The sequence below is a fragment of the Saccopteryx bilineata genome, chromosome 3 (genome assembly GCF_036850765.1).
Source record: "Saccopteryx bilineata isolate mSacBil1 chromosome 3, mSacBil1_pri_phased_curated, whole genome shotgun sequence".
NCBI classification, from domain to species: Eukaryota; Metazoa; Chordata; class Mammalia; order Chiroptera; family Emballonuridae; genus Saccopteryx; species Saccopteryx bilineata.
Window position 1 is genome coordinate 316,864,873 of NC_089492.1, and position 26,056 is coordinate 316,890,928.

At 49.7% G+C, this 26,056-nt stretch overlaps 1 protein-coding gene across 1 annotated transcript; it reads right to left on the bottom strand.

Annotated features, from left to right (window-relative positions):
• Positions 1-284: 284 nt before the first annotated feature.
• On the bottom strand, positions 285-26,021 carry DEDD2 (death effector domain containing 2). Its single transcript, XM_066271950.1, has 5 exons — positions 25,883-26,021; positions 24,928-25,293; positions 23,085-23,207; positions 17,280-17,420; positions 285-3,884 (listed from the first exon to the last, which is right to left on the bottom strand). The coding sequence occupies exons 2-5, from the start codon at positions 25,253-25,255 to the stop codon at positions 3,493-3,495; spliced, it is 984 nt and encodes a 327-aa protein (XP_066128047.1). The 5' UTR covers positions 25,256-25,293; positions 25,883-26,021; the 3' UTR covers positions 285-3,492.
• Positions 26,022-26,056: the final 35 nt, after the last annotated feature.

Here is a 26,056-nt window from a genome sequence, read left to right on the forward strand (position 1 = left end):
TGACCTGTGGTGGTGCAGTGGGTAAAGCGTCAACCTGGAAAGAAATGCTGAGGTCGCCGGTTCGAAACCCTGGGCTTGCCTGGTCAAGGCACATATGGGAGTTGATGCTTCCAGCTCCTCCCCACCTTCTCTCTCCTCTCTCTCTCCCTCTCTGTCTCTCTCTCTTCTGTCTCTCTCTCCCTTTCTCTCTCCTCTCTAAATTGAATAAATTTTAAAAAATTAAAAAAAAAATAGGTCAACTACAAATAAACATATGGAAGAAACTCACACATACATCGAGCAAAACCAGAAACAAAACATATTTTATGATGCCATTTATGTCAAGTGCAAAGAGAGGTAAAATTACCTATATCACTGGGTGATGTAAAACTAGAAAGTTAAAGAAAAGCAAGAAATTATTACTGTCAAAGTCAGGGTAGTGTTCCTATGCAGGGAGAGTGGAGCTGTGATCAGGAGGAACCACAGGACAGAAAGGAGTTGGGGTGGGGGAGCTGCTGGGGTACTGGCCATGTAGTCTTGAACGGGAGGCACAGGTATTTTACAACTTAACTGTACACTTATGTTTTATGTTATAGTCACAATTAAAATGTATCCTGGTGGTGCTGGTTGTGGCGTTAATTTTTAAGAGTGAACAGGGAGCTTTCCAATCCATGAAGCTTTCCTGGCTCCCTCCACCCAGTATCCTTGGGGCTCCTCCAGCCTCTGCTGCCTGTTCAGTCACTGACCGCTCTGAGCTGCCCCTCGGTGTCCCAGTCTGGCTCACCCACCAGGACAGAAGCCAGCACTCAGGCTGGAGTCCTCTCAGGGCCCCCAGCAGAAGCCAACCCAAGGCCTGGCCCTTGGAGGCCTTGGGGAACGTGTGCTTCCATGCCCCAGGCCCACTGGGCCCGCTTCACCTTTCCACTTACGTTGTATCAATAATTGTCAAGGCCCACGTCAGTCTGCCAGCATGTGGCAGCAAAGACCGTGAACACAATGAGGGGGTGGCTGACTCTACATTACCACTTAAACTGTCCATCTCTGTATCTCCTTCAGGAGTGTTCCCTAAGGTTTAAGCGAGGTTCTCAGCCTGGAATATCCCCTGTCATCCTATTGATCTCCTACTCATCCTTCAGGAGCCAGCTGCAGGCTCCCTGCCTTTGTGAAACCATGGCTTGCCTTCCTCTGAGCTCCTAGTCTCCTATTTCCTTGGCCGCAGCCTGTTCAAGCCCAGCCCCACAAATCTTTCTTGACTTCTATAGTTCTTTGATCTTCCTGAGTTGTCCTTTAAGGCCTGGGTCTGACCCATTTCTGGGCCTCAGGAGTCTGTCAGGTCACCCCCGCACCAAGTGAGGGCTCTAACAAGCCCAGGAGGGCTCCATAACATATGCACTCAGGGTGGCTCTGGAGGCGCAAAATGCCTACAGGTTCCCGCCACATGGCAAGAACTGCACCTCTGCTCCGGCTCCCTCGCTCCCTTGCTCAGAGGGCCTTGAAGTTAGGATCCCTTACCTCCCCGCAATGCACATGCTAGCCTGAAGCAGCACTGAGATGTTGAAAAGGGAACCTGAAGGGGGTGGGCCTTGTGGGAAGGGCCTAATTAGGGCGGGGCTGAGGCAGGCAGCCAGATTTGTAGCAGTAACTGAGCCCTGAAGCAAAGGACAGGCCTGAATCTTGTCCAGCAAGGGGGCTGGTGGGGGCCCATCAGTAACTAGGGGTGAAACGTCAGGAACCGTGGCCTGAAAAGTCAGTCCTTAGCACAGTAAAGCCCAAGTCGAGTCCCAAATCTCGAAGATCCAGTAAAGAAAGCCTACTCCTGCCAAGCCAAGGAGTGTCCCAGGTCAAGGAAAGCAGAAAGTGCAGATGCTCCTCCCTCCCCAACCTAACTTGGCCCACTAGGGCAGAGCTGCTTCTTTATCCCTCAGGCAAGTCACTCTCCCTCTCTGAGTCAATTTCCTGTCAAAATCCCTACTTCACACAGGGAGCTAACAGTAGACTTTAGCTCCCTCCCAGAGAAGGTACATGGACAGTCTGGATCAGTGCTTGACTCCTGGACAGCACTCAACTCTTCAACTTGCCACTTTACCCCGTTCATCAGCACAAGTCGAGTCCAGGACAGGTTCCTAGGTGTGTGCAGGCCCACCCCCTGCCCAAGGAAGGGCCAGCAGTTGGAATCCCTGTCCATTCTAGCCCCAGCTCCCTTCCCCAAAAGAAAGGAAAACCCTGGGTATCGTGTAAAAAACTTGAGTTCCCAAGCCCATAAACAAAAGATGAAGCAAGAGCAGGAGACCACAACTACCTCAGAAAGAGGAAGAACAGAGATCCCAATTTTGACTATACAGGTGTGACAGGTGAAGAATCAACTGGAGGGGTTCTAGGCAGAGAAGCCTGGCTGCTGCTGTTTGGTTTCCAAACCTCTGAGCTCTGTCCGCCTTGCAGAGAGCTGGCCCACATCACAGAACAAGTTAGAAACACCACATTCCCAAGGAGTCAAGCATGTGCAAATGGGGCTGGGAGCATCTGTGACTCCAAGGCAGCATTTTCTTTGACAGATGAGGAACCGGAGGCCCAGAGGGCAAGCCTGTGGTAACAACTAGTATAGCCTGCTCACCCTCCTGCCTGATACTAGGCCAGGAACTCCAGGATTGGAATTAGGCCCAGGCTTTCAGCAGTTCCTTCCTCCAGCCCATTAAAAATGAGTTCCAGGAAGCATTGATGCCCACCTAAGCCCCTTCCAGGGCAGTTTTATTGGCGCCATTTATAAAAGACCCAAGCCTTTGCCTTTCCCTTGCTGAGAAGGCAGTTGGTCCTGGCCTTAGCACACTTGGCCATAGCACACTTGGTTTGATACAGCTGGTAACACACAAATGACACTGTGTGTAATCCTGTGCGAGTCTGCATCCAGCTCTGGGAATCAGAAGGTGGAGGGCCAGGTCTGTGTGTGGAAGGTGGGCAGAACCTTGTCTGGCTGTAGAGATATGTGGGCAAGGTGAGCAGGCCCAGTGTGCACCCAGTTCCAGTGCCTGAAGTCCAGAGGGGGCAGTAACATCAGAGATCCTGAGAGAGAAGCCCTTAGGCCAAAGAATCGTGTGAAGCAAGCCAGGGCAGGAGCCCAGGGGAGATTTCCATGGGGGCACTGTGTGCACACAGCCCAGAGTTGGGGACACAATGTGCAAGGGGCCTTTGGTGAGTATGTGGCTATGTCTCCTTCCCTTTGGGATCTGCATGCCTGAGCCCCTGGCCTCCTGGAGCTGAAGGGACATACCTGAGGGTGGGGATGGGGGAGCTTGGAAAGGAAATTCAGCTGGAAGTGGTTTAGGCCTCAGAGCCCGTATCTTGTCAGAGGAGCTCTCAAGATGCCAGGCTGTCAGAGGACCTGGCCATCTGTCTGCCTGTCTCAGTCCTCAAGAGCTGCTGCAGTGACAGTCCCCTAGGGGCAAATATCGTCTTCATCCTCCTGGGGAGAAGGCGGCCAAAGGCTGGAAAGCGAGGTCAGTCCTGCCAGATCTAGGATCAGGAGGCCTCCGGTGGGCGCCGTCCCCTGTCCTCCTCCATTAGCAGCAGCCGACGTCGGCCAGCCTCGTAGTCAGCCTCGTCCACACTAACCAGCAGGCGGACAGCCTCCCGGCCCACAGCCTCACGCAGGGCCTCAGTCAGGAACACGCCTCGCAGGGCCTGCAGCAGGGCACCGCTTAGGTAGTCCCCCCAGAAGGCGTCCAGATAGGAAAGCTCCGAGAACTTGATGTCACACACCACGGAGCCCAGGTCTCGAGAGCGCAGCACTGCAGTGGCCTGCCCAAACACGTCCAGCTGCCGCGCCAGTGCCTGGGGCCGCCGGGATGCCACACCCTGCTCCAAGGCTGGACCATGTTCGCAGTACTCTGCTCGTACCCTGAGCCGGATGTCTGTGGAGAAAGGGGGACTGATCAGTGACGGGCTGATACCTGACACACTGCACAGGGGGACTGGCACCTTCCTCCCTCTCTTGAGCCTCCTCTGCAGTCTCCTCCCATTACCCTGTGGGCTGCACAGCACCTGCCCCACATCCTTCCCCCTCTGGTAACCACATCCAGTACAGATGACACCCTCCCATAGCTTCCCTCCTGTGGTCTGGCTTCTGTCACCGCCTGACCTGGCGCCCTCCTCTTTCTCTCATGTGCCCCACTCGAGCCCCACTACCTCCTTGCTGCTCCCCACCCACCATGAGGCAGGTTCGGCTCAGCCCTGCCTCTCCATCCGTGGGGGATGCTCAGTCCCCAGTCTCCAAAGCACTTGCCCCCTCACTTCCTTTAGGTCTTTGCTCAGATGTCACCTTTCCAATGAGGCCCACACCAACCATCCCATTTAAAACTACTACTACTACTGCCCTGGCAAGGTAGTTCAGTTGGTTAGAGCATCATCCAGATACCAAAGGCTGCAGGTTCAATCCCCAGTCAGGGCACATACAAGAATCAACCAGGTCCTGGCCAGGTAGCTAAGATGGTTACAGTGTCATCCCAATAGCCAAGGTTGCAGGTTTGATTCCCAAGTCAGGGCACATAAAACAATCACCCAATGAGTCTGACCAGGTGGCAGCGCAGTGGATAGAGTGTTAGCCTGATACATGGAGGACCCAGGTTCAAAACCCCGAGGTTGCCAGCTTGAGCGCAGGCTTACCAGCTTGAGCGTGGGGTCACTGGCTTGAGCAAGGGGTCACTTGTTCTGCTGTAGCCCCCCGGTCAAGGCACATATGAGAAAGCAATCAATGAACAACTAAGGTGCCACGCCTGACCTGCGGTGGCACAGTGGGATAAAGCATTGACCTGGAACACTGAGGTTGCCGGTTCGAAACCTTGGGCTTGCCTGGTCAAGGCACATATGGGAGTTGATGCTTTCTGCTCTTCCCCTTTCTCTCTCTCTCTCTCTCTCTCTCTCCCCCCCTCTCTAAAAATCAATAAATAAAAATCAATAAATAAAAAATAGAAAAATACCCCCCCAAAAAAATTAAAAAAAAAACAAAACTAAGGTGCCGCAATGAAAAATTGATGCTTCTCATCTCTCTCCCTTCCTGTCTGTCCATCTTCTGTCTCTCTCTCACAAAAAAAAGAAATTAAAAAATCACCCAATGAACACATAGTAGTAACAACAAATCAATGTCCACGCCCTCCCTTCTTCTCTTTCCAAAATCAAATAAAAAAATTAAAATAAAAAAAGAATGAAACAATAAATGCGTATGTATAGCAAATAAATGCTTGTCACTCTTTTTCTCTCCCTTCCTCTCTCTCTAAAACCAATAAATGGGCCCTTGCTGGGCACTCAATTGGTTTCAGTGTCATCCCAACATACTGAGGTTTCAGGTTGGATCCGCAGTCAGGACACATACAAGAATCAACCAACGATGGTATGATAGGTGGAGCAACAAATGGATGTCTGTCTCTCTCTGTGCATCTCTCTCCCTTCCTCCCTCTCTCTAAAAATTAATAACTTCCTGACCAGGCGGTGGCACAGTGGATAGAGCGTCGGACTGGGATGCTGAGGACTCAGGTTCGAGACTCCGAGGTCGCCAGCTTGAGCGCGGGCTCATCTGGTTTGAGCAAAAGCTCACCAGCTTGGACCCAAGGTCACTGGCTCGAGCAAAGGGTTACTCGGTCTGCTGATGGCCGACGGTCAAGGCACATATGAGAAAGCAATCAATGAACAACTAAGGTGTCACAATGCGCAACGAAAAACTGATGATTGATGCTTCTCATCTCTCTGCGTTCCTGTCTGTCTGTCCCTGTCTATCCCTCTCTCTGACTCACTCTGTCTCTGTAAAAAAAAATAAAATAAAAATAACTGCCTGACCTGTGGTGGCACAGGGGATAAAGCATTGACCTGGAACACTGAGGTTGCTGGTTTGAAACCCTGGGCTTGCCTGGTCAAGGCACATATGGGAATTGATGCTCCCACTGCTCCCCCCTTCTCTCTCTCTCTCCTTCTTTTCTCTAAAATGACAATAAAATCTTTAAATAAATAAAATTAAAATAACTAAAAGAAAAAAAATTTTTTTTAGTGAGAAAGAGAGAGAGAGAGAGGGACAGCCGGGCAGACAGACATGAAAGGAGAGCGAGAAGCATCAACTCATAGTTGCGGCACTTTATTTCACTGATTGCTTCTTTTTTTTTTTAATTTTTTTTAATTTTATTTATTTATTTATTTATTCACTTTTAGAGCAGAGAGGGAGAGACAGAGAGAGAGAGAGAGAGAGAGAAGGGGGGGAGGAGCTGGAAGCATCAACTCCCATATGTGCCTTGACCAGGCAAGCCCAGGGTTTCGAACCGGCGACCTCAGCATTTCCAGGTCGATGCTTTATCCACTGCGCCACCACAGGTCAGGCTGATTGCTTCTTACTACAACAACTCGGAGGAGCCAACCACTTTCCCTCAGGGGATTCTGGAGGATAAGCCCTGTGGGGCAGAGACCACATTCAACCCCTTTGACAAATGAGGAAACTGAAGCTCTGGGAGAGGAGGTGTCACATCCTGGACTTCCTTCACCTTTCACAGACCATGTGAGCAGCAGAGCAGAAAGTAGAAGGCAAGTCCCTGCTCTCCCAGATGCCTTCTCAGCACCACCGACCTCCTCTTCCCACTCCAAACCCCAAACCCTTCCTCCTCCTGTTCCAGGGGCACCTCCCCCTCTCTGCTTGAGGCCCAGAGAAAGCTGCCTGGCCTCAACCCCCAGGACCTCCCACGGCACTCAGCCCAGCTCCCTACATCCATCCAAAGGACCAGGGAAGACCTCAGGCCTCACATCCTTGACTCCTATGAGTATCTGACCATACCCTCAATCTGTGCGGGTGGGGGAACAGAAGGCTGGAAGGGGCAGCACCTGTCCAAGGCACACAGGGCTGTGGCAGAGACGCAGAGCCAGGGCGCAAAGTCCGACAGCCCTTGCAGCAAGTGCCAGCTCTGCCACTCTCCAGCTATGGGGCTCTGGGCATGTGACCTCACCTGAGTCTCAGTTTCCCCATCTGAAAACCAAAGACACAAGAGATCCCTGCTACAGAGTAGGGTAATGAGGATGAAATGAGGCAACCTGTGAAATGCTTGAACCAGGGCCTACAACCCAGAACACACTCAGAAACATGAACCGTGCTTTTGACACTTGTCTCCAGCTCCACAGCCCCTACCCAGACCTTGCCCTTTCTTGCCGAGGCCCCTGAGCCAAACTCCTCCCTCATCTCCTTCAATCCTGGCTACATCCTTCCATACTCTGCCCTCTAGTCATAAGGAAATGCTCCTAGCACAAGCCTTACTCACTCACAAACATGTCCTGCCAGCTTCCTCTGGCCAAACAGCCCCACTACCATGTCTGCCCAGGTGAATCCCCTCCCAGACCACCTTTCCCCTCAGCAGATTACTAGTAGACCAGTGGCATAAACTGTCTATGCATCCAGAATCCACCCCATAACATGTGGGGGGGTTTAGAAGGAAGATGGAACCAGAGTACAGTTCTGTGTGTCTCATTCATTCTTTCATTCAACAACTATTTACTGAGGGCCAGCAACATGGGGGTGACATGAGCACCCCGCCACAGGTGGAACCGGAAGACATATGTAACCCCTATTTAGGGAGCACTTCCCATGGGCCTGGCCCTACTCAAGGTCTTTTCTCTATCTCAGGCCAGGAGTTCTCGGGCACCTTCATTACCTCCATTCACACAGGAGGAAACCCTTCATGAGACCACGGTCCACCCTTGGTCTAGAACACAAGAGGACAGCACACAGAGGCCGTGCATTATGTGAACTGCCCTTCCAACACTGGCCCTGGACCACAGCATATGTACAATCTCCCCTTGATTCCTTACCAAAATAATTTAATAACAATAGGTGATACCTCGAAAGTACTTACTGAAGACTGGCATACACTTCATACTTATTGACCCTCTAATTATCCCTGCAACCTTTTACAGCAGTGCAATTATCCCCTTTTTGCAGATGTGGAAACTGAGGCACAGGGGATGAGTCACCTACCCAAGCCACAAAGAAAATGGCAGAGCTGGAATTCCAACTGAGATGCCTGGCTGCAGAGGCCAAGCTATTAATACCCTTATCCTGTTCTCTGCCTCTAACAACCATACACAGAAATCTATAATTAAAAGATATCCTGAGGGTGAGGAAAGAAAATTACAGAGAACAAGGTGTAATTTAAAGATTTTATTTATTGATTTTAGAGAGAGGAGAGAGAAAGGGGGGCATGAAGAGCAGGAAGCATCAAGTTGTAGTAGTTGCTTCCCGTATGTGCCTTGACCAGGCAACCCCAGGGTTTCAAACTGGAGACCTCAGCATTCCAGGTCGACGCTTTATCCACTGTGCCACCACAGATCAGGCACAAAGTATAATTTAGATTGAAATGATCAGAGAGGATCTCTCCAGCAAACGATATTGGAAGTGAAATGTGAATGAGGACACAAGCAGGTCAAGACAGAAAAACAGAAGGAGATAAGAGCAGCATTCCCAGAAAAGAGGAAGGCACATGAAAATTCAGAGGCTAGATCTCGGTGGAGATGGGCACAAGGGGACAACTGGAGGGGGTGACACCCCGGCAGGGAGTCTGGGACCTCTTGAGGTGACCACACCTCTCCACATTTCAATGGCCTCCTCCATTAGACACCCTCACCCCAGCACCTCCTCTCACAGGCTCACTGTGAGGATTACATGGCGGATGCAGGTAAAAAACTGAGGCCAGGGCCTGGCACTCATCACATCCTCCGAGTGCAGCAGGGTGTCAGGAAAAGGGCAAGGGCACCAGTCAGGGAAGGCTGAAGGTGGCTGGCCCCGGATGGAAGTAGACATGGAGAGAAGTAGATGGGCTGACCCAGGTATGACAGTGAGGGATGCAGCAGGAAGAGCACCCAGCATGTCTGTAGCCTGGGTTGACAGCTGGTTGAGTTGCTTCCTGTGGCCAGGAACACTAAGCATTTGTCAGCAGTCCCTTTTCACTTTGGCAGCGGGAGGGAAATGCTCCCTACCCTCAGGTCAGGGGGATTATGTCTTTCTCCAGAGGAGAGCTAGTCCTGTTTCCTGAATTCAAGTGGGCCTCAAAACCCTCTGGTCCCCCAAACCCACACAACACCAGTCTTTCTTCTGGGGCAGAATGGAACACAAAGGAAACTGGAAGGGACTTCCCCGTGTGGTACCAGGGAGATATGAGGGACACGCCTCAGATCAGGTAAGCAGCCTTGCATGCCAGTCCCTGTGCTAGATGTGGCCTAGGGCCACAGAGAATCTCACTCAGGTCTGCACTCTGGGAGATCCTACTAGGAAGACTAGGGACAAAGAGGACCTGTGCTCCCATGGTACAGGGCAGAGACGCAGCCAGTGTCCTCCAACAGAAAGACTCTGTCCCCACTGCCACACAGGGCGAGGACCACTCTCCTCTGGACAACAGTAAGACCTTTTTCTTTCTCCAGTATTTTCCTCAAGGCACAGCCAGAGTCAAAGTATCAAATGTCAAGTTCTTCAACCTCTACTGAACTAATGGATCAAGGCAATGAGAAGCTGCCACTAGTGTTAGACAAAGTCGTAAGAACACAAGCCCACCCAGGAAGTGAGTGTGAAAAACTGAAATGTCAAACCAGCATTTGATCAAGCCTTTTCAGCCCCATTCACCAATTTTTAGGAAATACAGACAATAGGAGAACACAATCAACCCTACCACAGAATGAAACTGGCAAAATCCAGTCTTTGGGAAAGGCAAGGAAGAGAAAAGAGATGGCAGAGGAATCCTATAGATTAGGAGAGAGTTAGGAGAACCAACACTTGTGAGACAAGTGGAAATATGGCACTAATTACATATATATTTACTATTAAGACATTATTGTTGCCTAACCAGACAGTGGCGCAGTGAATAGAGCGTTGGACTCGGACACGGGGAGGACCAAGGTTTGAGGCCCCAAGATCACCAGCTTGAGAGCAGGCTCATCTGGTTTGAGCAAGGCTCACCAGCTTGAGCCCAAGGTTGCTGGCTTGAGCAAGGGGTTACTCGGTCTGCGGTAGTCCCCGGGTCAAGGCACACATGAGAAAGCAATCAATGAACTAAGATGCCACAACAAAGAATTGATACTTCTCATCTCTCTCCATTCCTATCTGTCTGTCCCTATCTGTCCCTCTCTCTGTCTCTGTCACAAAAAAAAAAGTTGTTAGCTCTGTCCAGATAGCTTGGCTGGTTAGAGCATTGTCCCGATATCAAAAGGTTGTCGGTTTAATCCCTGGGTCAAGACACATACAGAAAAAATGATATTTCTGTCTTTCTCTCTTTCCCTTTCTCTTTGAAATCAATAAACAACAAATAAATAAATTTAAAAAGACATTACTGCCCTGGCCGGTTGGCTAAGTGGTAGAGCATTGGCCTGGGGTGCAGGAGTCCTGGGTTCAATTCCCGGCCAGGGCACACAGGAGAAGCGCCCATCTGCTTCTCCACCCCTCCCCCTCTCCTTCCTCTCTATCTTTCTCTTCCTCTCCCACAGCCAAGGCTCCATTGGAGCAAAGTTGGCCCGGGCGCTGAAGATGGCTCTATGGCCTCTGCCTCAGGCGCTAGAATGGCTCTGGTTGCAACAGAGCGACGCCCCCTGGTGGGCATGCCGGGTGGATCCCGGTCGAGCGCATGCGGGAGTCTGACTGCCTCCCCGTTTCCAACTTCAGAAAGAAAAATACAGAAAAACAAAAAAACAAAAATAAATAAATAAAAAGACATTACTGTTAATTTAAAAAAAATTTTCCATTTATTTGAGAAATAGAAAAAAAGAGAAGGGAAGAGAGAAGGGTAAAAAAGGAGACAGAGCGAGAAGCATCAACTCTTTGTTCCACTTAGTAGTTTCGTATAATTGTGCACTCACTGACTATATCTGTATGTGCCCTGACCAGGGATCAAACCCGTGAACTCGGTGCACCGGTATGACATTTGATCCACTGAGTCACCCAGCCAGGGCCAATACTAAGTTTTAAAAGAATTCTTAACTGTTCTTTTCTATTTTTTTGTATTTTTCCAAAGTGAGAAGCAGAGGGCGGCAGACAGACTCCTGCATGCGCCCAACTGAGATCCACCCAGCATGCCCACCAGGAGGCGATGCTCTGCCCATCTGGGGTGTTGCTCCGCTGCAACCAGAGCCATTCTAGTGCCTGAGGCAGAGGCCATGGAGCCATCCTCAGCGCCCGTGCCAACTTTCCTCCCATGGAGCCTTGCTGCAGGAAGAGAGATAGAGAGAAAGGAGAGGGAAAAGGGTGGAGAAGCTGATGGGCGCTTCTCCTGTGTGCCCTGGCCAGGAATCGAACCTGGGACTTCCACATGCCGGGTCAATGCTCTATCACTGAGCCAACTGGCCAGGGCCAATAATTCTTAACCTTTAAAAGTACATAATGAGCCTGACCAGGCAGTAATGCAGTGGACAGAGCATCGGACTGGGATGCAGAGGACCCAGGTTCGAGACCCCGAGCTCGCCAGCTTGGACCCAAGGTCACTGGCTTGAGCAAGGGGTTATTCAGTCTGCTATAGCCCCACAGTCAAGGCACATATGAGAAATCAATGAATGAACTAAGGTGTCACAACAAAAAACTGATGATTGATGCTTCTCATCTCTTTCCGTTCCTGTCTGTCTGTCCCTATCTATCCCTCTCTCTGACTCTCTCTCTGTAAAAGAAAAGTACATAATGAAAAATCTACAGATGAGCCTGACCAGGCAGTGGCGCAGTGGATAGAGCGTTGAACTGGGATGTGGAGGACCCAGGTTCAAGACCTCGAGGTTGCCAGCTTGAGCGCAGGCTCATCTGGTTTGAGCAAGGCTCGCCAGCTTGAGCCCAAGGTAGCTGGCTCGAGCAAGGGGTCACTCAGTCTCCTGTAGCTCCCGGTCAAGGCACATATGAGAAATCAATCAATGAACAACTAAGGAGCTGCAACGAAGAACTGATGTTTCTCATCTCTCTCCCTTCCTGTCTGTCTGTCCCTATCTGTCCCTCTCTCTGACTCTGTCTCTGCCATAAAAAAAAGGAAGGAAGGCAGGAAGGCAGGAAGAGGAAGGAAGGGGAGGGGAGGGGAGGGGAGGGGAGGGGAGGGGAGGGGAGGGGAGGGGAGGGGAGGGGAGGGGAGGGGAGGGGAGGGGAGGGGAGGGGAGGGGAGGGGAGGGGAGGGGAGGGGAGGGGAGGGGAGGGGAGGAGAGGAGAGGAGAGGAGAGGAGAGGAGAGGAGAGGAGAGGAGAGGAGAGGAGAGGAGAGGAGAGGAGAGGAGAGGAGAGGAGAGGAGAGGAGAGGAGAGGAGAGGAGAGGAGAGGAGAGGAGAGGAGAGGAGAGGAGAGGAGAGGAGAGGAGAGGAGAGGAGAGGAGAGGAGAGGAGAGGAGAGGAGAGGAGAGGAGAGGAGAGGAGAGGAGAGGAGAAGAGAGGAGAGGAAACGAGGGAGGGAGGGAGGGAGGGAGGGAGGGAGGGAGGGAGGGAGGGAGGGAAGACCTACAGATGAAATAACTAGACACCTGGAACTGACTTCCAAACAATATGGCTGATGAAATAAATGACACCAGCCACAAGCTGACAACTGCTAAAGCTAGGTGATAGAAAGCATTGAGGGAAAAGCAAAGCTCAGCCCATCATTCCAATTTTAAGCTCAGCCTATCACTTAAAAAAAAAAATAACACAAAGCTCCTGATTGGTGGTGGCACAATGGATCAAGCATCGACCTGAGATGCTGAGGTCCCAGGTTTAAAGCCCCAAGGTCACCAGGATGAGCGTGGGCTCATCCAACTAGACCAGGGGTAGTCAACCTTTTTATACCTACCGCCCACTTTTGTATCTCTGTTAGTAGTAAAATTTCCTAACCACCCAACCAGTTCCACAGTAATGGTGATTTATAAGTAGGGAAGTGACTTTACTTTATAAAATTTATAAAGCAGAGTTATAGCAAGTTAAAGCATATAATAATTACTTACCAAGTACTTTATGTCGGATTTTCGCTAAGTTTGGCAGAATAAATCTTTATAAAACCACTTACTATAGTTAAATCTATCTTTTTTTTTTTTTTTTTTTTTTTTCTTTTCTTTTCTTTTCTTTTTTCTGAAGCTGGAAACAGGGAGAGACAGTCAGACAGACTCCCGCATGCGCCCGACCGGGATCCACCCGGCACGCCCACCAGGGGCGACGCTCTGCCCACCAGGGGGCGACGCTCTGCCCACCAGGGGGGCGATGCTCTGCCCATCCTGGGCGTCGCCATATTGCGACCAGAGCCACTCTAGCGCCTGAGGCAGAGGCCACAGAGCCATGCCCAGCGCCTGGGCCATCTTTGCTCCAATGGAGCCTTGGCTGCGGGAGGGGAAGAGAGAGACAGAGAGGAAAGCGCGGCAGAGGGGTGGAGAAGCAAATGGGCGCTTCTCCTATGTGCCCTGGCCGGGAATCGAACCCGGGTCCTCCGCACGCTAAATCTATCTTTTTATTTATACTTTGGTTGCTCAGCTACCGCCCACCATGAAAGCTGGAACGCCCACTAGTCGGTGGTAGGGACCAGGTTGACTACCACTGAGCTAGAGCATGAGGTTGCCAGCTTGAGTGTATTATCATCAACATGATCCCAAGGTTGCTGGCTTGAGCATGGTACCATCGACATGATCCCATGGTCACTGGCTTGAGCCCAAAGGTCACTGTCTTGAGCCCAAGGTCGCTGGCTTGAGCCCAAAGTTGGTTGCTGGCTTGAGCAAGGGGTCACTGACTCAGGTGGAGCCCCCAGGTCAAGGCATGTATGAGAAGCAATCAATGAACAACTAAAGTGCCACAACTACAAGTTGATGCTTCTCATCTCTCTCCCTTCTTGTGTCTATCTCTCTCTCTCTCTTTCTCGCAAAATAAGTAAGTAATGAGGAATGAATGAATGAAAGCAAAGCCCAAGCCCATGACTCAGGCTCTGTAGAATGGACCCTGGTCATCTCTCCTGCCCTCACCTTCTAGCAACCCCACCTCCTTCCCTCCACTCCAATCTTGCCATCTTCCCTGCCACCTCTTCACCACTACTGACACACTCCCTCTTGGGCCTGGGATCCTGCTGTCCCCTCTCCCTGGAATATTCTACCCCAGCCATCCACACAATCTTCTGACAGGCCTGTCTACACCATCCTATTTAGAAAATACATCTAAAACTGCACTTTCCATCACCCTTACCCTTTTGCCCTGCTTTCTCTTCTCAGCACACATCCGACATCTCTGTCTCTTGGCTTTCTCCTCCCACCAGAACTCAAGCTCTGTGAGGGCAAGCGCCTTCCATCTCTGCTACACCTAGTGTAAGCACTCTAGAAATGCATATGGAATCACCAAAGAAACAGACCTTTTGAGCCCAGCCCCACCCTGCCTCTTCTCTGCACAATGAAGGCCACCCCCTAATACCTCAATACTATCTTGAGAATTCAAGGCCAGGTGGGTAGCAGGCTCAGCACAGTACCCAGTGGATGGCCCTAAGAGGGATGTGGAAAGCCAGAGGTCCTGTGTGCAAGCCCAGGACACCCCCCCCCCCCCACCTACCCCCACATCTCCTTCCTCACACTCTACAGCCCTCAGTTTAGTCTGGTTCTACCCTTCAGTGGAAGGTCAACCCCCACAACTGTCACAAGTGAAGAGGAGGCAAGAGCAGCAGGTTCTTTCTTCATTCAGGTCTAGGGAGCCTCCTTCCACCCCTGGGACTGGGCCTCATTAAGTAAGCCGTCTCTGCTTTCAGAGGGAAAAACCAGGGCCCCACTGGGGAGAGCCTCACTCCAGCCCCACCCTGCCTGGTGAGTCAGCAGTCAGACCTGCTTACCATCCCCCATCAACAGCCAGCCACACCCCATGAACAACCTCCCTGCCCTCGAGGAAGAGACCTGATGCCTCCACTGGCAAAACTCCTCTGCAGCCTCAGCCTGGCCTGCTCCCTAGAGAGGCTGAGTCCCTGGTCAACCTAGTCAGCCTGATGACTCTGGTAATTACCCCTCAAGCTGTCTGAGGACACAGGCTGGCTCAGTTGGTCTGTTCCTCCTGACCCGCCAGTATTCAGGTATCTAGTCTCATCCACAGCAGAGTCCCCTCAACCCACCCAACCCAATCTTTGACAGGTCCAGTCAGCTTTACATCTGTATTTCCTTAGTCTACTCCTTCTTGCCCTATCCAATATGACCACCACAGATCAGATCTCTCCTTCTTGCTGGACTGGGCAGCCTTGTCATTCATTTCCCTGCTCCCACTTTAATTTATTTAACATGCACCCTGACAGGGCATGTACCGTGTGCCTGGAGTTGTTCTAAGTACTTACAAATCCTAACTCATTTATTAACTGCTTTTCCAGATGGGGTCAGAGCTCCTTTGAAAACAAAGGTATCAGATCACCTCACCCCTCTGCTCAAATCCCTTGATAGGACTTGCTATATGTAAAAAAAGCCAAACTCGCACCCACTTGGAGGCCTGATGGGCTACTCCACCCTCTCATCCACCTGCTCCCCACCCTGTCTTTTTTTGTTTTTGTTTTTTTTACAGAGACAGAGAGAGAGTCAGAGAGAGGGATAGAGAGGGATAGACAGGGACAGACAGACAGGAACGGAGAGATGAGAAGCATCAATCATAGTTTTTCGTTGCACATTGTGACACCTTAGTTGTTCATTGATTGCTCTCTGATATGTGCCTTGACCGCGGGCCTTCAGAAGACCGAGTAACCCCTTGCTCAAGCCAGCGACCTTGGGTCCAAGCTGGTGAGCTTTGTTCAAACCAGATGAGCCCGTGCTCAAGCTGGCGACCTCGGGGTCTCGAACCTGGGTCCTCGGCATCCCAGTCCGATGCTCTATCCACTGCGCCACCGCCTAGTCAGGCTCCCCACCCCCACCCTGTCTTGGTGAGGCTTACTGTCTACAATGAGCTCAGTTTCACTGCTCTGTCAATCTACTAGAAAAAGGTCATCTCCATAAGGGAAAAGACCTCACGGCTATTCCAGCCCCAAACACACAAGCACAGTGACAATGAAAAGGGAAAACTGGCCCTGGCCGGTTGGCTCAGCGGTAGAGCGTCGGCCTGGCGTGCAGAAGTCCCGGGTTCGATTCCCAGCCAGGGCACACAGGAGAGGCGCCCATTTGCTTCTTCACCTCTCCCCCTCTCCTTCCTCTCTCTCTCTTCCCCTCCCGCAGCGAGGCTCCATTGGAGCAAAGATGGCCCGGGCGCTGGGGATGGCTCTGTGGCCTCTGCCTCAGGCACTGGACTGGCTCTGGATGCAACAGAGCGACGCCCCAGAGGGGCAGAGCATCGCCCCCTGGTGGGCATGCCGGGTGGATCCCGGTTGGGCGCATGCGGGAGTCTGTCTGACTGCCTCCCCGTTTCCAGCTTCGGAAAAAATGAAAAAAAAAGAAAAAAAGAAAAGGGAAAACTGGTACATAGCAAGAGCCCAGGCCAGGTGCTGTTCCAAGTGTACTGTGTGTGTTAACTCATTTTCTCTTTCAACAATCCTGGCTGGAAGGTACCATTATTAGTTTTGTTGTTACAGATATGGAGATTGAGACACAGAGAGGTTCAGTCACCTGCCCAAGATCAGACAGACTATTTAATTGTTAAGGCCAGAAGGTAAATTGGGCAGCTTATCCTAGAGTCCTGTTTTTACCCCTGCAGAAGAAATGATTGTTGAATAAATACATCTTGCAAATATTTGCTGAATAAACAAACGAAATGGGAAGCAGCGAGTTGTCAGGGAAGGCTTCTTAGGGGAGGTGGCACAGGATGTGATCCTTCAACTACAGACAGAATGAAGATAAGCAAGGTGAATAGAGAAAAAATGATTCCACTGTGCTAAAGAGGGACAAGAAATGCTGCCCAGCCTGACCTGTGGTGGCGCAGCAGATAAAGCATCAACCTGCAATAATGAGACCGCTTGTTCAAAATCCCAGGCTTGTCCAGTCAAGACAACTACTATAAGTTGATGCTTCCAACTTCTCGTTCCCCTCTTCCCCACTTCTCTCCCTCTCTAACTCTCCTCTCTCTAAATCAATCAAAAAAAAAAAAAAAAAAAAAGGCCCGGGCCAGACAGCTCAGTTGGTTAGAGCATTGTCCTGAAATGCAGAGGTTGCCAGTTCAATCCCTGGTCAGGGTACATACAGGAACAGGTTGATGTTCCTGTCTCTCTCTCTTCTTCCTCTCTTGCTAAAATCAGTAAAATAAGTAAATAAAAAATAACTATTGCCAACATCCTACGTGTCACTAGGTGTGCCACACCCCAGACAAGTACTCATTCCTCTTGTCCTCTGGCTCAGCAGTCTGCCATGGGTACTGTACATGCATTCCCCAAGGCCCAAAGACACCTACCACAGGTCACTTTGCCTTCTGAGGTGGGTCTGGTCTGCTCCTGCGGCTGCCGGGGGATGGCTGGGCCCCGTCTCCGCCGCCGTCTGGCACCACCACTGGGCCGGCCCCGACTCCGTCGCTGACGCTTGGTTGGTGGGGCGCCTGATGAAAGAATGAAACAGTTGAGGACCAGATGATAGGCAGAGAACCAAGGCAGGTGCCCAGGGCCCAGGGAAGAGCTGCAGGCCGTTCTCTGTTCCATGAGAGCCTGGGTGAGCACCTCTGCCTTGGAGGCCCTGTCTGTAAAATGGGGAATGAGTACAACATGGAGTCATCTAGATTTAAGGATCAACAAGCATGCACCCCCAGCCAGCAATCCCACTCCCAGGTGTGACCATTCAGTTACTCCTGCGCTCTCACACCAGGAGACCAACAATGGGACAGCTACAGGCATTGTTTATAGGTTCTGATTGCACATATTTGGAAACAATGTAAATATGAGACAATAAGAATACAGAGTAATTTCCAGGATAGATTGTTTGGTGAAGTAAACCAAGTTGCAAAAGAGGTGTCTACAGCTTGTTATATTTCAGATAGGAAGAGAAACTAGAATATATACATATTTGCCATCTTTGAAGGTGAAACACTGTAAGAAAAATTAAAAATAAATGAAACTGATTACCTATTTACTGGAGGGAGGAACACAGTGGAAGTGATACTTTTAAGAACATCTCTTTTACATCTTTAGTTTTGACAGTCAAAAAATTTTTAGAAAATAAAAGAAATCATAAAATTAAATACAAACAGAAACAAATGAACTACCCTGGCTGGGTAGTTCAGTTGGTTAGAGCCTAGTCTTCATGTGCCTAGAACAAATCTGTTTCCCCTCTCACTCTCTCTCCCTCCCGCTTAAAATCATTAAGTAAAGCCTGATTAGGTGGTGGCTAAGTGGACAGAGCATCGACCTGAGATGCTGAGGACCCAGGTTCAAATCCCCGAGGTTGCCAGCTTGAGTGCGGACTCATCTGGCTTGAGCGTGGGTTCACCAGCTTGAGCACAGGGTTACCAACTTAAGCCCAAAGGTTGCTGGCTTGAGCAAGGGGTTAACTGGCTGGGCAGGAGCCCCTGGTCAAGGAACATATGAGAAAGCAATCAATGAACTACTAAAGTGTTGCAACTATGAGTTGTTAAGCTTCTCATCTCTCTCCCTTCCAGTCTATCTGCCTGTCTGTCCTTCTCTCTTGACCTCTCACTAAAAAACAAAAAAGTAAAATGGAAAGAAAATGAAACTAACTATATATAATTGGTAACATAATGGGTGCAGAAAAGAATTATTTCAAGGTACCTGGATGATCATTCTGAATACAAACTCTCAATTGGCCTTACTCTCAAGGACCAGAACCACAAATATGTGGTTTCCTTCGTTACATAGAGTCAGCAGTGGCATCAACACTATAATTTTGAAGCTAATGTTTTATTGTTGTAAAGGAAAGCAAATAAATCCATATCTCATTATTATTAAGAACCAACATTTTCAGTATAAAAGAAAAAATCCTTATATGTTAATTTTCAATTAAAATACTAATATAAACTAATGTGTTTTTTTGTGACAAAGAGAGAGAGAGAAACTGAAAGAGAGGACAAGTAAGTACAGACAGGAAGGGATGAGACTTCTTGAGAAGCATCAATTCTTCATTGCAGCTCCTCTGTCACCTTAGTTGTTCACTGATTGCTTTCTCGTATGTACCTTGACAGGGGGGCTACAACAGAGGGCTCAAGCTGGTGAGCCTGCGTTCAAGCCCGTAACCTCGGGGTTTCAAACCTGGGTCCTCTGAATCCCAGTCTGACACTCCATCCACTGTGCCACAGCCTGGTCAGGCACTAATATGAACTTTAAAAAAGTTTCTAACTGTTCGCTGAAAGAGCCTAGAAACGATGTACAATACACACTCAGCACCCAAATCTGTCTCTCTTCCTTTTTTTTTTTTTTTTTTAAGTGAAAGAAAGAGACAGACAGAGAGAGGAGAAGCATCAACTCTTAGTTGTGACACTTTAGTTGTTCACTGATTGCTTCTCATGTATGCCTCGATGGGAAGGGGGTGCTCAAGCTTAGCCAGTGACCCCTTGCTCAAGCCAGCGACCTCTGGGCTCAAGCCAGAGACCATGGGATCATGTCGATAATCCCACACTCAAGCCGCTTAAGCCAGATGAGCCCACGCTCAGGTCAGCAACCTTGGGGAGCAACCTTGGGGTTTCAAACCTGGGATCTTAGCATCCCAGGTTGACAATCTTATCTATTGTGCCATCACTGGTCAAATTTGGTCTTTTATTTTATTTTTTTTAAGACTTTACTTATTGTTTTATAGAGAGAGGACAGGAGCAGGGGAGCAAGAACTATCAATTCATAGCTGCTTCACTTTAGTTGTTCATTCACTGCTTGTCATATGTGCCTTGATGAGGCAAGCCCAGGACTTTGAACCAGCAACCGCAACATTCCAGGTAAACGCTTTAGCCACTGCACCACCACAGGACAGACAAATCTTGGTCTCTAAATATAACTACCTATAAAGGAACCAGACTTCTGAAAACAGTGATAACAGGAATAGGGAAGGAAAAGTACAGGTGAGTGTCACATCTTGCAGTGCCACAAAGCAGGAAGCACCCAGTCCGTGACAGAGATTAGTCAAAAAAACAAAAGGAGCCTGACCAAGTGGTGGCACAGTGGATAGAATGCCAACCTGAGACGTTGCTCTGTCAGTTTGAAACCCTGAGATTGCCAGCTTGAAAGTGGGTTCATCTGGCTTGAGTGCAGGCTCACTAGCTTGAGTGCAGGGTCACTGGCTCAGCTGCAGTACCCCGGTCAAGGCACACATGAGAAAGCTATCAGTGAACAACCAAAGTGATGCAAATACGAATCAATGCTTCTTATCTCTTCCTTCCTGTCTCTCTTTAAAAAAAAGACACAGGAGGCCATGGCCAGGTGGCTCAGTGGATAAAACATCCACCCAGAGCACCAGAGGTCATAGGTTCAACAGCTGGTCAGGGCATGTATGAGAAATGAGGAATGAGTACACAACTAAAAAAAGAAAGAAACAATTAAGTGAAACAGTGAGTTGATGTTTCTCTCTTTCTTTCTTCCTTTCCCCCCTTCAGCTCTATTACTGGAAAATCAATGGAAAATATAAAACAACAACCCAGGAGTTAGCCAATTTGAACATCAGGAAGAAAGACTAATTAATTTTAATACAGTAAATAAAGAACACAAATCCACAGTGATACTTTCTACCAAAAAAAGGGAAGAGGGCAGAGACTGTATTGGAAAAAAAAGAAAACTCCTCTTGAAAAAATGCCGGCTAATAGATGTAGAAAAATGAAAGAACTAGAAAATCACCATTTTCTGAACATCAGCATAATAATGGTTCGGGCAGGACTCACCAATGGATGCTAAGCCCACTGGAGATGCTGCTGGAGAACAGGATGTGTTGAAGTGTCATTCCGTAGATCATTTCCTAACCATAAAGGGGAAAAATGTCCCTTTGCAAAGGATCAATACAGCAGATATCACTTTAAGAGATCAAACCTGCCCCCTCACAACAGGAAAATCAGACCTTCTTTCTCCTAATGTACTCCAATGCAAAGCACATGGCATCAACCAAGAAACAGTCCTGCCAAACAGTGGAACCTAAATTGAATCAAGCCTCCAGACCCAATTCCCACTTCACAGGAGATATTAAGGGACAAAGGGACAAGTTAAATGACACCATTAGGAAATTATCAGATACCTCCAGAAATAATTGGATCATTCCACAAAATAACTGGTCCGGTAAGACTCAGGAAGTCAATGTTGTGGAAAAAAAGAAAAATGTATGGGTTGGGGAGGAATTTCATTTTTATAGTATGGGGTTAAGGAGACATCTTAAAATTTAAGCCAGGTGGCGGCGCAGTGGATGGTGGTGACCTGGGACACTGAGGACCAAGGTTCGAAACTTGTTTCAAAACCCCGAGGTCACTGGCTTGTGCAAGGAATAACTGGCTCAGCTGAAGCCGCTCTCCATCAAGGCATGTATGAGAAGCAATCAGAGAACTAAGGTGCTGCAACTATGAGCTGATACTTCTCATGTCTCTCTCTTCCTGTCTGCCCGTCGCTTTAAAAAAGAAAATCATAACTCAACTATGAGTCTTTATAAATATGAAAATGGCCCAATAGGCCTGATCAGGTGGTGGCACAGTGGAGAGTGTCGGTCTGGAATGCTGAGGATCCAGATTTGAAACCCCAAGATCACCAGCTCGAGCACGGGGTTGTTGGCTTGAGCGTGGGATCATAGACATGACCCCATGGATGCTGGCTTGAGCGCAAAGGTCACTGGCTTGAGTCCAAAGTTGTTGGCTTGAGATGGGGTCGCTGGTTCAGCTGAAGCCCCCCCCCCCAGTCAAGTCAAATATGAGAAAGCAATCAATGAGCAACTAAGCTGCCAGAACTAAAAGCTGATGCTTCTCATCTCTCTCTCTTCCTGCCTGTCTGTCCCTCTCTCCCTGCCCTTGTAAAAGAAAAGAAAATGGCCCATTAAGATTATCAGAGAATTAGTGTGTACCGTATTAGGTATGGTAATTGTCATGAAGTTGAGGATGAGAATCTCCTTATTCTTAGGAGAGGCCAGCTGATTTAGGGATCAAGTCCTAGAATTTACTTTCAAAGAATTCAACAAAAACAAAAACAACAAAATAATACTTAGGTATACAAACATGTAAAGTAAAAGTAAAAAAATGAACGTAAAGTTACTGAATTTAGAAAGATATGAACATATTGACTATACTAATCTTTTAATTTCTCTATACATTTAAAATTGTTTGAATAATTAAAAAATGAGAGGCCCTGGCCGGTTGGCTCGGTGGTAGAGCGTCGGCCTGGCGTGCAGAAGTCCCGGGTTCGATTCCCGGCCAGGGCACATAGGAGAGGCACCCATCTGCTTCTCCACCCCTCCCTCTCTCCTTCCTCTCTGTCTCTCTCTTCCCCTCCCGCAGCCAAGGCTCCACTGGAGCAAAAGATGGCCCGGGCGCTGGGGATGGCTCCTTGGCCTCTGCCCCAGGCGCTAGAGTGGCTCTGGTCGCAACTGAGCGACGCCCCGGATGGGCAAAGCATCGCCCCCTGGTGGGCATGCCGGGTGGATCCTGGTCAGGCGCATGCGGAAGTCTGTCTGACTGCCTCCCATTTCCAGCTTCAGAAAAATACAAAATAAATAAATAAATAAATAAATAAAGGCATTTGAATGGGAAAAAAAAAAAAATTAAGTGGAGGGGACCTGACCTGTGGTGGTACAGTGGATGAAGTATTGACCTGTAATGCTGACATCACCAGTATGAAACCCGACTTGACCAAAGGCACATATGAGAAGCAACTACGAATTAATGCTTCCTGCTCCACCTCCCCCCACCTTTCTCTCTCTCTCTTTCAAATCAATAAGTAAAATCCTAAAAAAAGGAGGGGGGGGGGGGAGACAGTAAATTAATTGGCACAATAATTAAAAGATTCCAATTAGAGTTATTAAACATGAATAAACCTCAGAAATATGTCCAGCAAAGACAACCACATAAAGAATGATGAACCCATAAATGGGATGCCATTTAGATAAAATACAAAACCATGAGAAACAACTCTATACATTGCTTCTGGACTTGTACTTTTGTAGAAATAGTAAACCCACAAAGCATAAATGAGACAGAATAACTCCTTGGGCCCCTTCCTTGACGGGCCAGGATGGGAGAGGTTCACCAGGGTGCAGAAGAAAGAAAGAAAAACCACCTTCATGCCCATCCAGCTGGGCTCACCTGTCTCCCACTGGCCCTGCTGAGCATCTGAAGAGCTGCTCGACTGCCGACTGTGATGACAGCTACCCTCCGTTCTCTTTGTAGAAGAACTGGAGGTGCCATAGTTATAGCGTTCTGGAGACACTGTGGGGAGAGAAAAATGGAAAGAAGTATTCATAGCCTCTGACCTTTCCCAGGCCCAGCCTCCAATTCAGACCCCCTGAGATGAACAACCCCCCCACACCCACACAGGGTATCTGATTTCCCCAGAGATCAGAGTCCAAATACCCATTCCATTCCCAATACCTCCTGTCCAATGGTTGCTTGATGCCTCCCAACATAGAGGAAGACTCAGTCGGTGTTACTCTACAGACTGAGTCATGGTCAGGATTGCTGCAATGCTGCCCACCATCTACTGCCCCAGCTCTCCCTAAGGCCCAAGGAGTAAGCAGGCCTCTGTTCAGGTTCCCCAATCTTCTCTTTCTGAGCCTGACCACCATGCATACCAAAAGTGCTTGGTTCTTCCCTAGTGCTGTTCTTCTCCAGGTTATCTAAACCCCATTGGCTTTTTCTGGGCAGGGGAGCCTCAAAACCCACCTCTCCAAACCAGGCCCTGCACCCTGCCAAGTAATCCCACCAAGGCCTTAACAGTTCAAGGCCTATCCATGCACGGGGCTCCTGGCCTTCACGGGACTGCTGTCCTTCCCTCACAAGGATAAAGGGCATCAACTCTGGATACAAACTAGCTGAGTATGAATTCTAGCTCTCACTTTCTGTGTTCTCTGCAAGCCCCTGTGATGCGGCTTCTCACCTACCTCTCTACCCTTTCTTTGGTCCCCCCCCCTGCTCCTGCCACACTGGCTTCTGATGATGCCAAACTCATTCCTGTCTCAGAGCTTCAAAACTTGCCTTTCTTTCCCCTGGAATTTTTTAGATTTTATTTACTGATTTTTAGAGAAAGAGGATGGTGGGAGGGAAGGTGGTAGGAAGGGAAGGAGGGAAGGAAGGAGGTAGGGAGAGGGGGAGAAGGGGAGAGGGGGAGAGAGAAGCTGGAAGCATCAACTTGTAGTAGTTGCTTCCTAAATGTGCCTTGACCTGGCAAGCCCAGGATTTCGAGCAGATGACCTCAGCGTTTCAGGTCAACCCTTTATCCACTGCACCACCACAGGTCAGGCCCTCTCCCTGGAATTTTCTATATATGGTGGCAGCAGTGCGCCTCAGTTCAAATGTCACTTTCTCAGAAAGGTCTTGACTGGTTATCCAATGTAAGAGACCTCCCTTCACTTAGAAAAACTCCCTACTTTCTCTATATCATTACTTTGTTTTAGTGTTTCTATAACCATATGTTAAAAAAAAAGTAAGTCGTTTATCTGTTTTAATACCTGATTCCCCCAATAAACGTAAACCTCACGTAATAAGCATACTGTCCTATCACCTTGTATCTCCTGCGCCCGGCACACAGGATTCAGTTCTTATATATGAGCAAGCTACTTAACATCTCTAAACCTGTTGTTTTCCCTGGACTGTGGGACGGTAACAGGACTTCTTCATAGTATTACCAGGAGGATATAAGGTGATAGTTCATATAAAAGGCTTACTCTGTGTTCTGGCATGAAACAAGCCCTCCATAAACAGTGGTGACAAACATCATTATTGATGTGGCCAAATTCCACAAGCTTGCCCCTCCCAAAGCCATACCTCCTCCCTCTTGTGTTTCTCATTGATACTCTGGGAGGAGGGGACAGTGGAATAGGATATGAGCTGTCTGATATGGAACTGTCCATATCAGGGTACGATGGGGGTCCAGATGCAGAGTAAGGCCCTCTCCCCACTGGAAGTCTATCGGTCTCCCATTCCACCATACCTGGCCTGCGCCTCTTGCGTGCCAGGTGCGGCAGCAAGTCGTGCCGGGCCAGCACTCGCAGGAGTTGCCCAAGGAGCCGCAGGTTGCTCTCGTCGCACTGCCCGCGGCGCTCCAGCTCTAGCAGCAGCTCCAGGCCACTACGGGCGTGGGATAGGCCGCCGGGGGCGCCGGGGGCCTCGTCCAGCAGGAAGGCCAGCAGATCCAGTTCGCACTCGGTCAGCTGCCCGCCCACCACCTCGAACATACGATGAAGCGACAGCATCCCGTAGTAGTCCAGGCACTCATCCTCCTCCCAGCTCGGGGCAGGGGTCGACCCAGACAGCGCCATACCCGGGGGAGGGGGGCGGAACAAGCTCGAACCAGGGCCTAGAACCCACTCAGCGGGGAGGGGGCTGTGGTCAGAGACTTGGGGGCCCAAACGCCAATCCCACCAGTATGTCCCCCGGCCCCCGGAAGAGGGGCACGGCCACCCTCACACCCCAGATCTCTCAGCCTCCCCCTCCCTTCGGAAGGGAATGGTAACATCCGAGGTCCTCTAGTAACAGGTCGAGACGCCAGACTTCACTCAACCTCCGATCGGTCGGGCCCACAGAGCCCGAACGCCCCTCCCCAGGTGGTATGTTCCGAACCAGTCTCCGGAACCGACCAAGTGATTCGGTCCGAACAAGCCTGACTGCCCTTTGACTCTGGAAAGTACCGTTCGAACGTGCCCCTGGGCTCCGTCCATCGGTACTGCCCGATTAGCCCCACGGCTCCACCCGAGTGCTATCATCGAAAACGACCCTTTGGCCGCTACAAGTGGGACCGACCAAATCAGCCCTTCCCTCAACACAAGCGTTGCTGTCCGAACCCGACCCCCACGCCCTGTATGGACGGCACCGCCCTCTCCCCAGCACCCAGGTGCCTTCGTCTACCCGACACCCTTACTCGCCCTTAGGCCTCTCTGGATCCTCACCAGAATCCGGCGTCTGACGACTCCTGGGCGACGGCCGCAGCCACTTGTTTTGGATCTTTCTGGCACCTTCTCTATTATTACGCCTGCGTCACCTCGCCCCTCCTCCTTCCCCCAACTCACGCAGGTGCGACCGCCACGCCCCTTAGGCGCAAGCGCAGAATGAGGCTTTCAAGC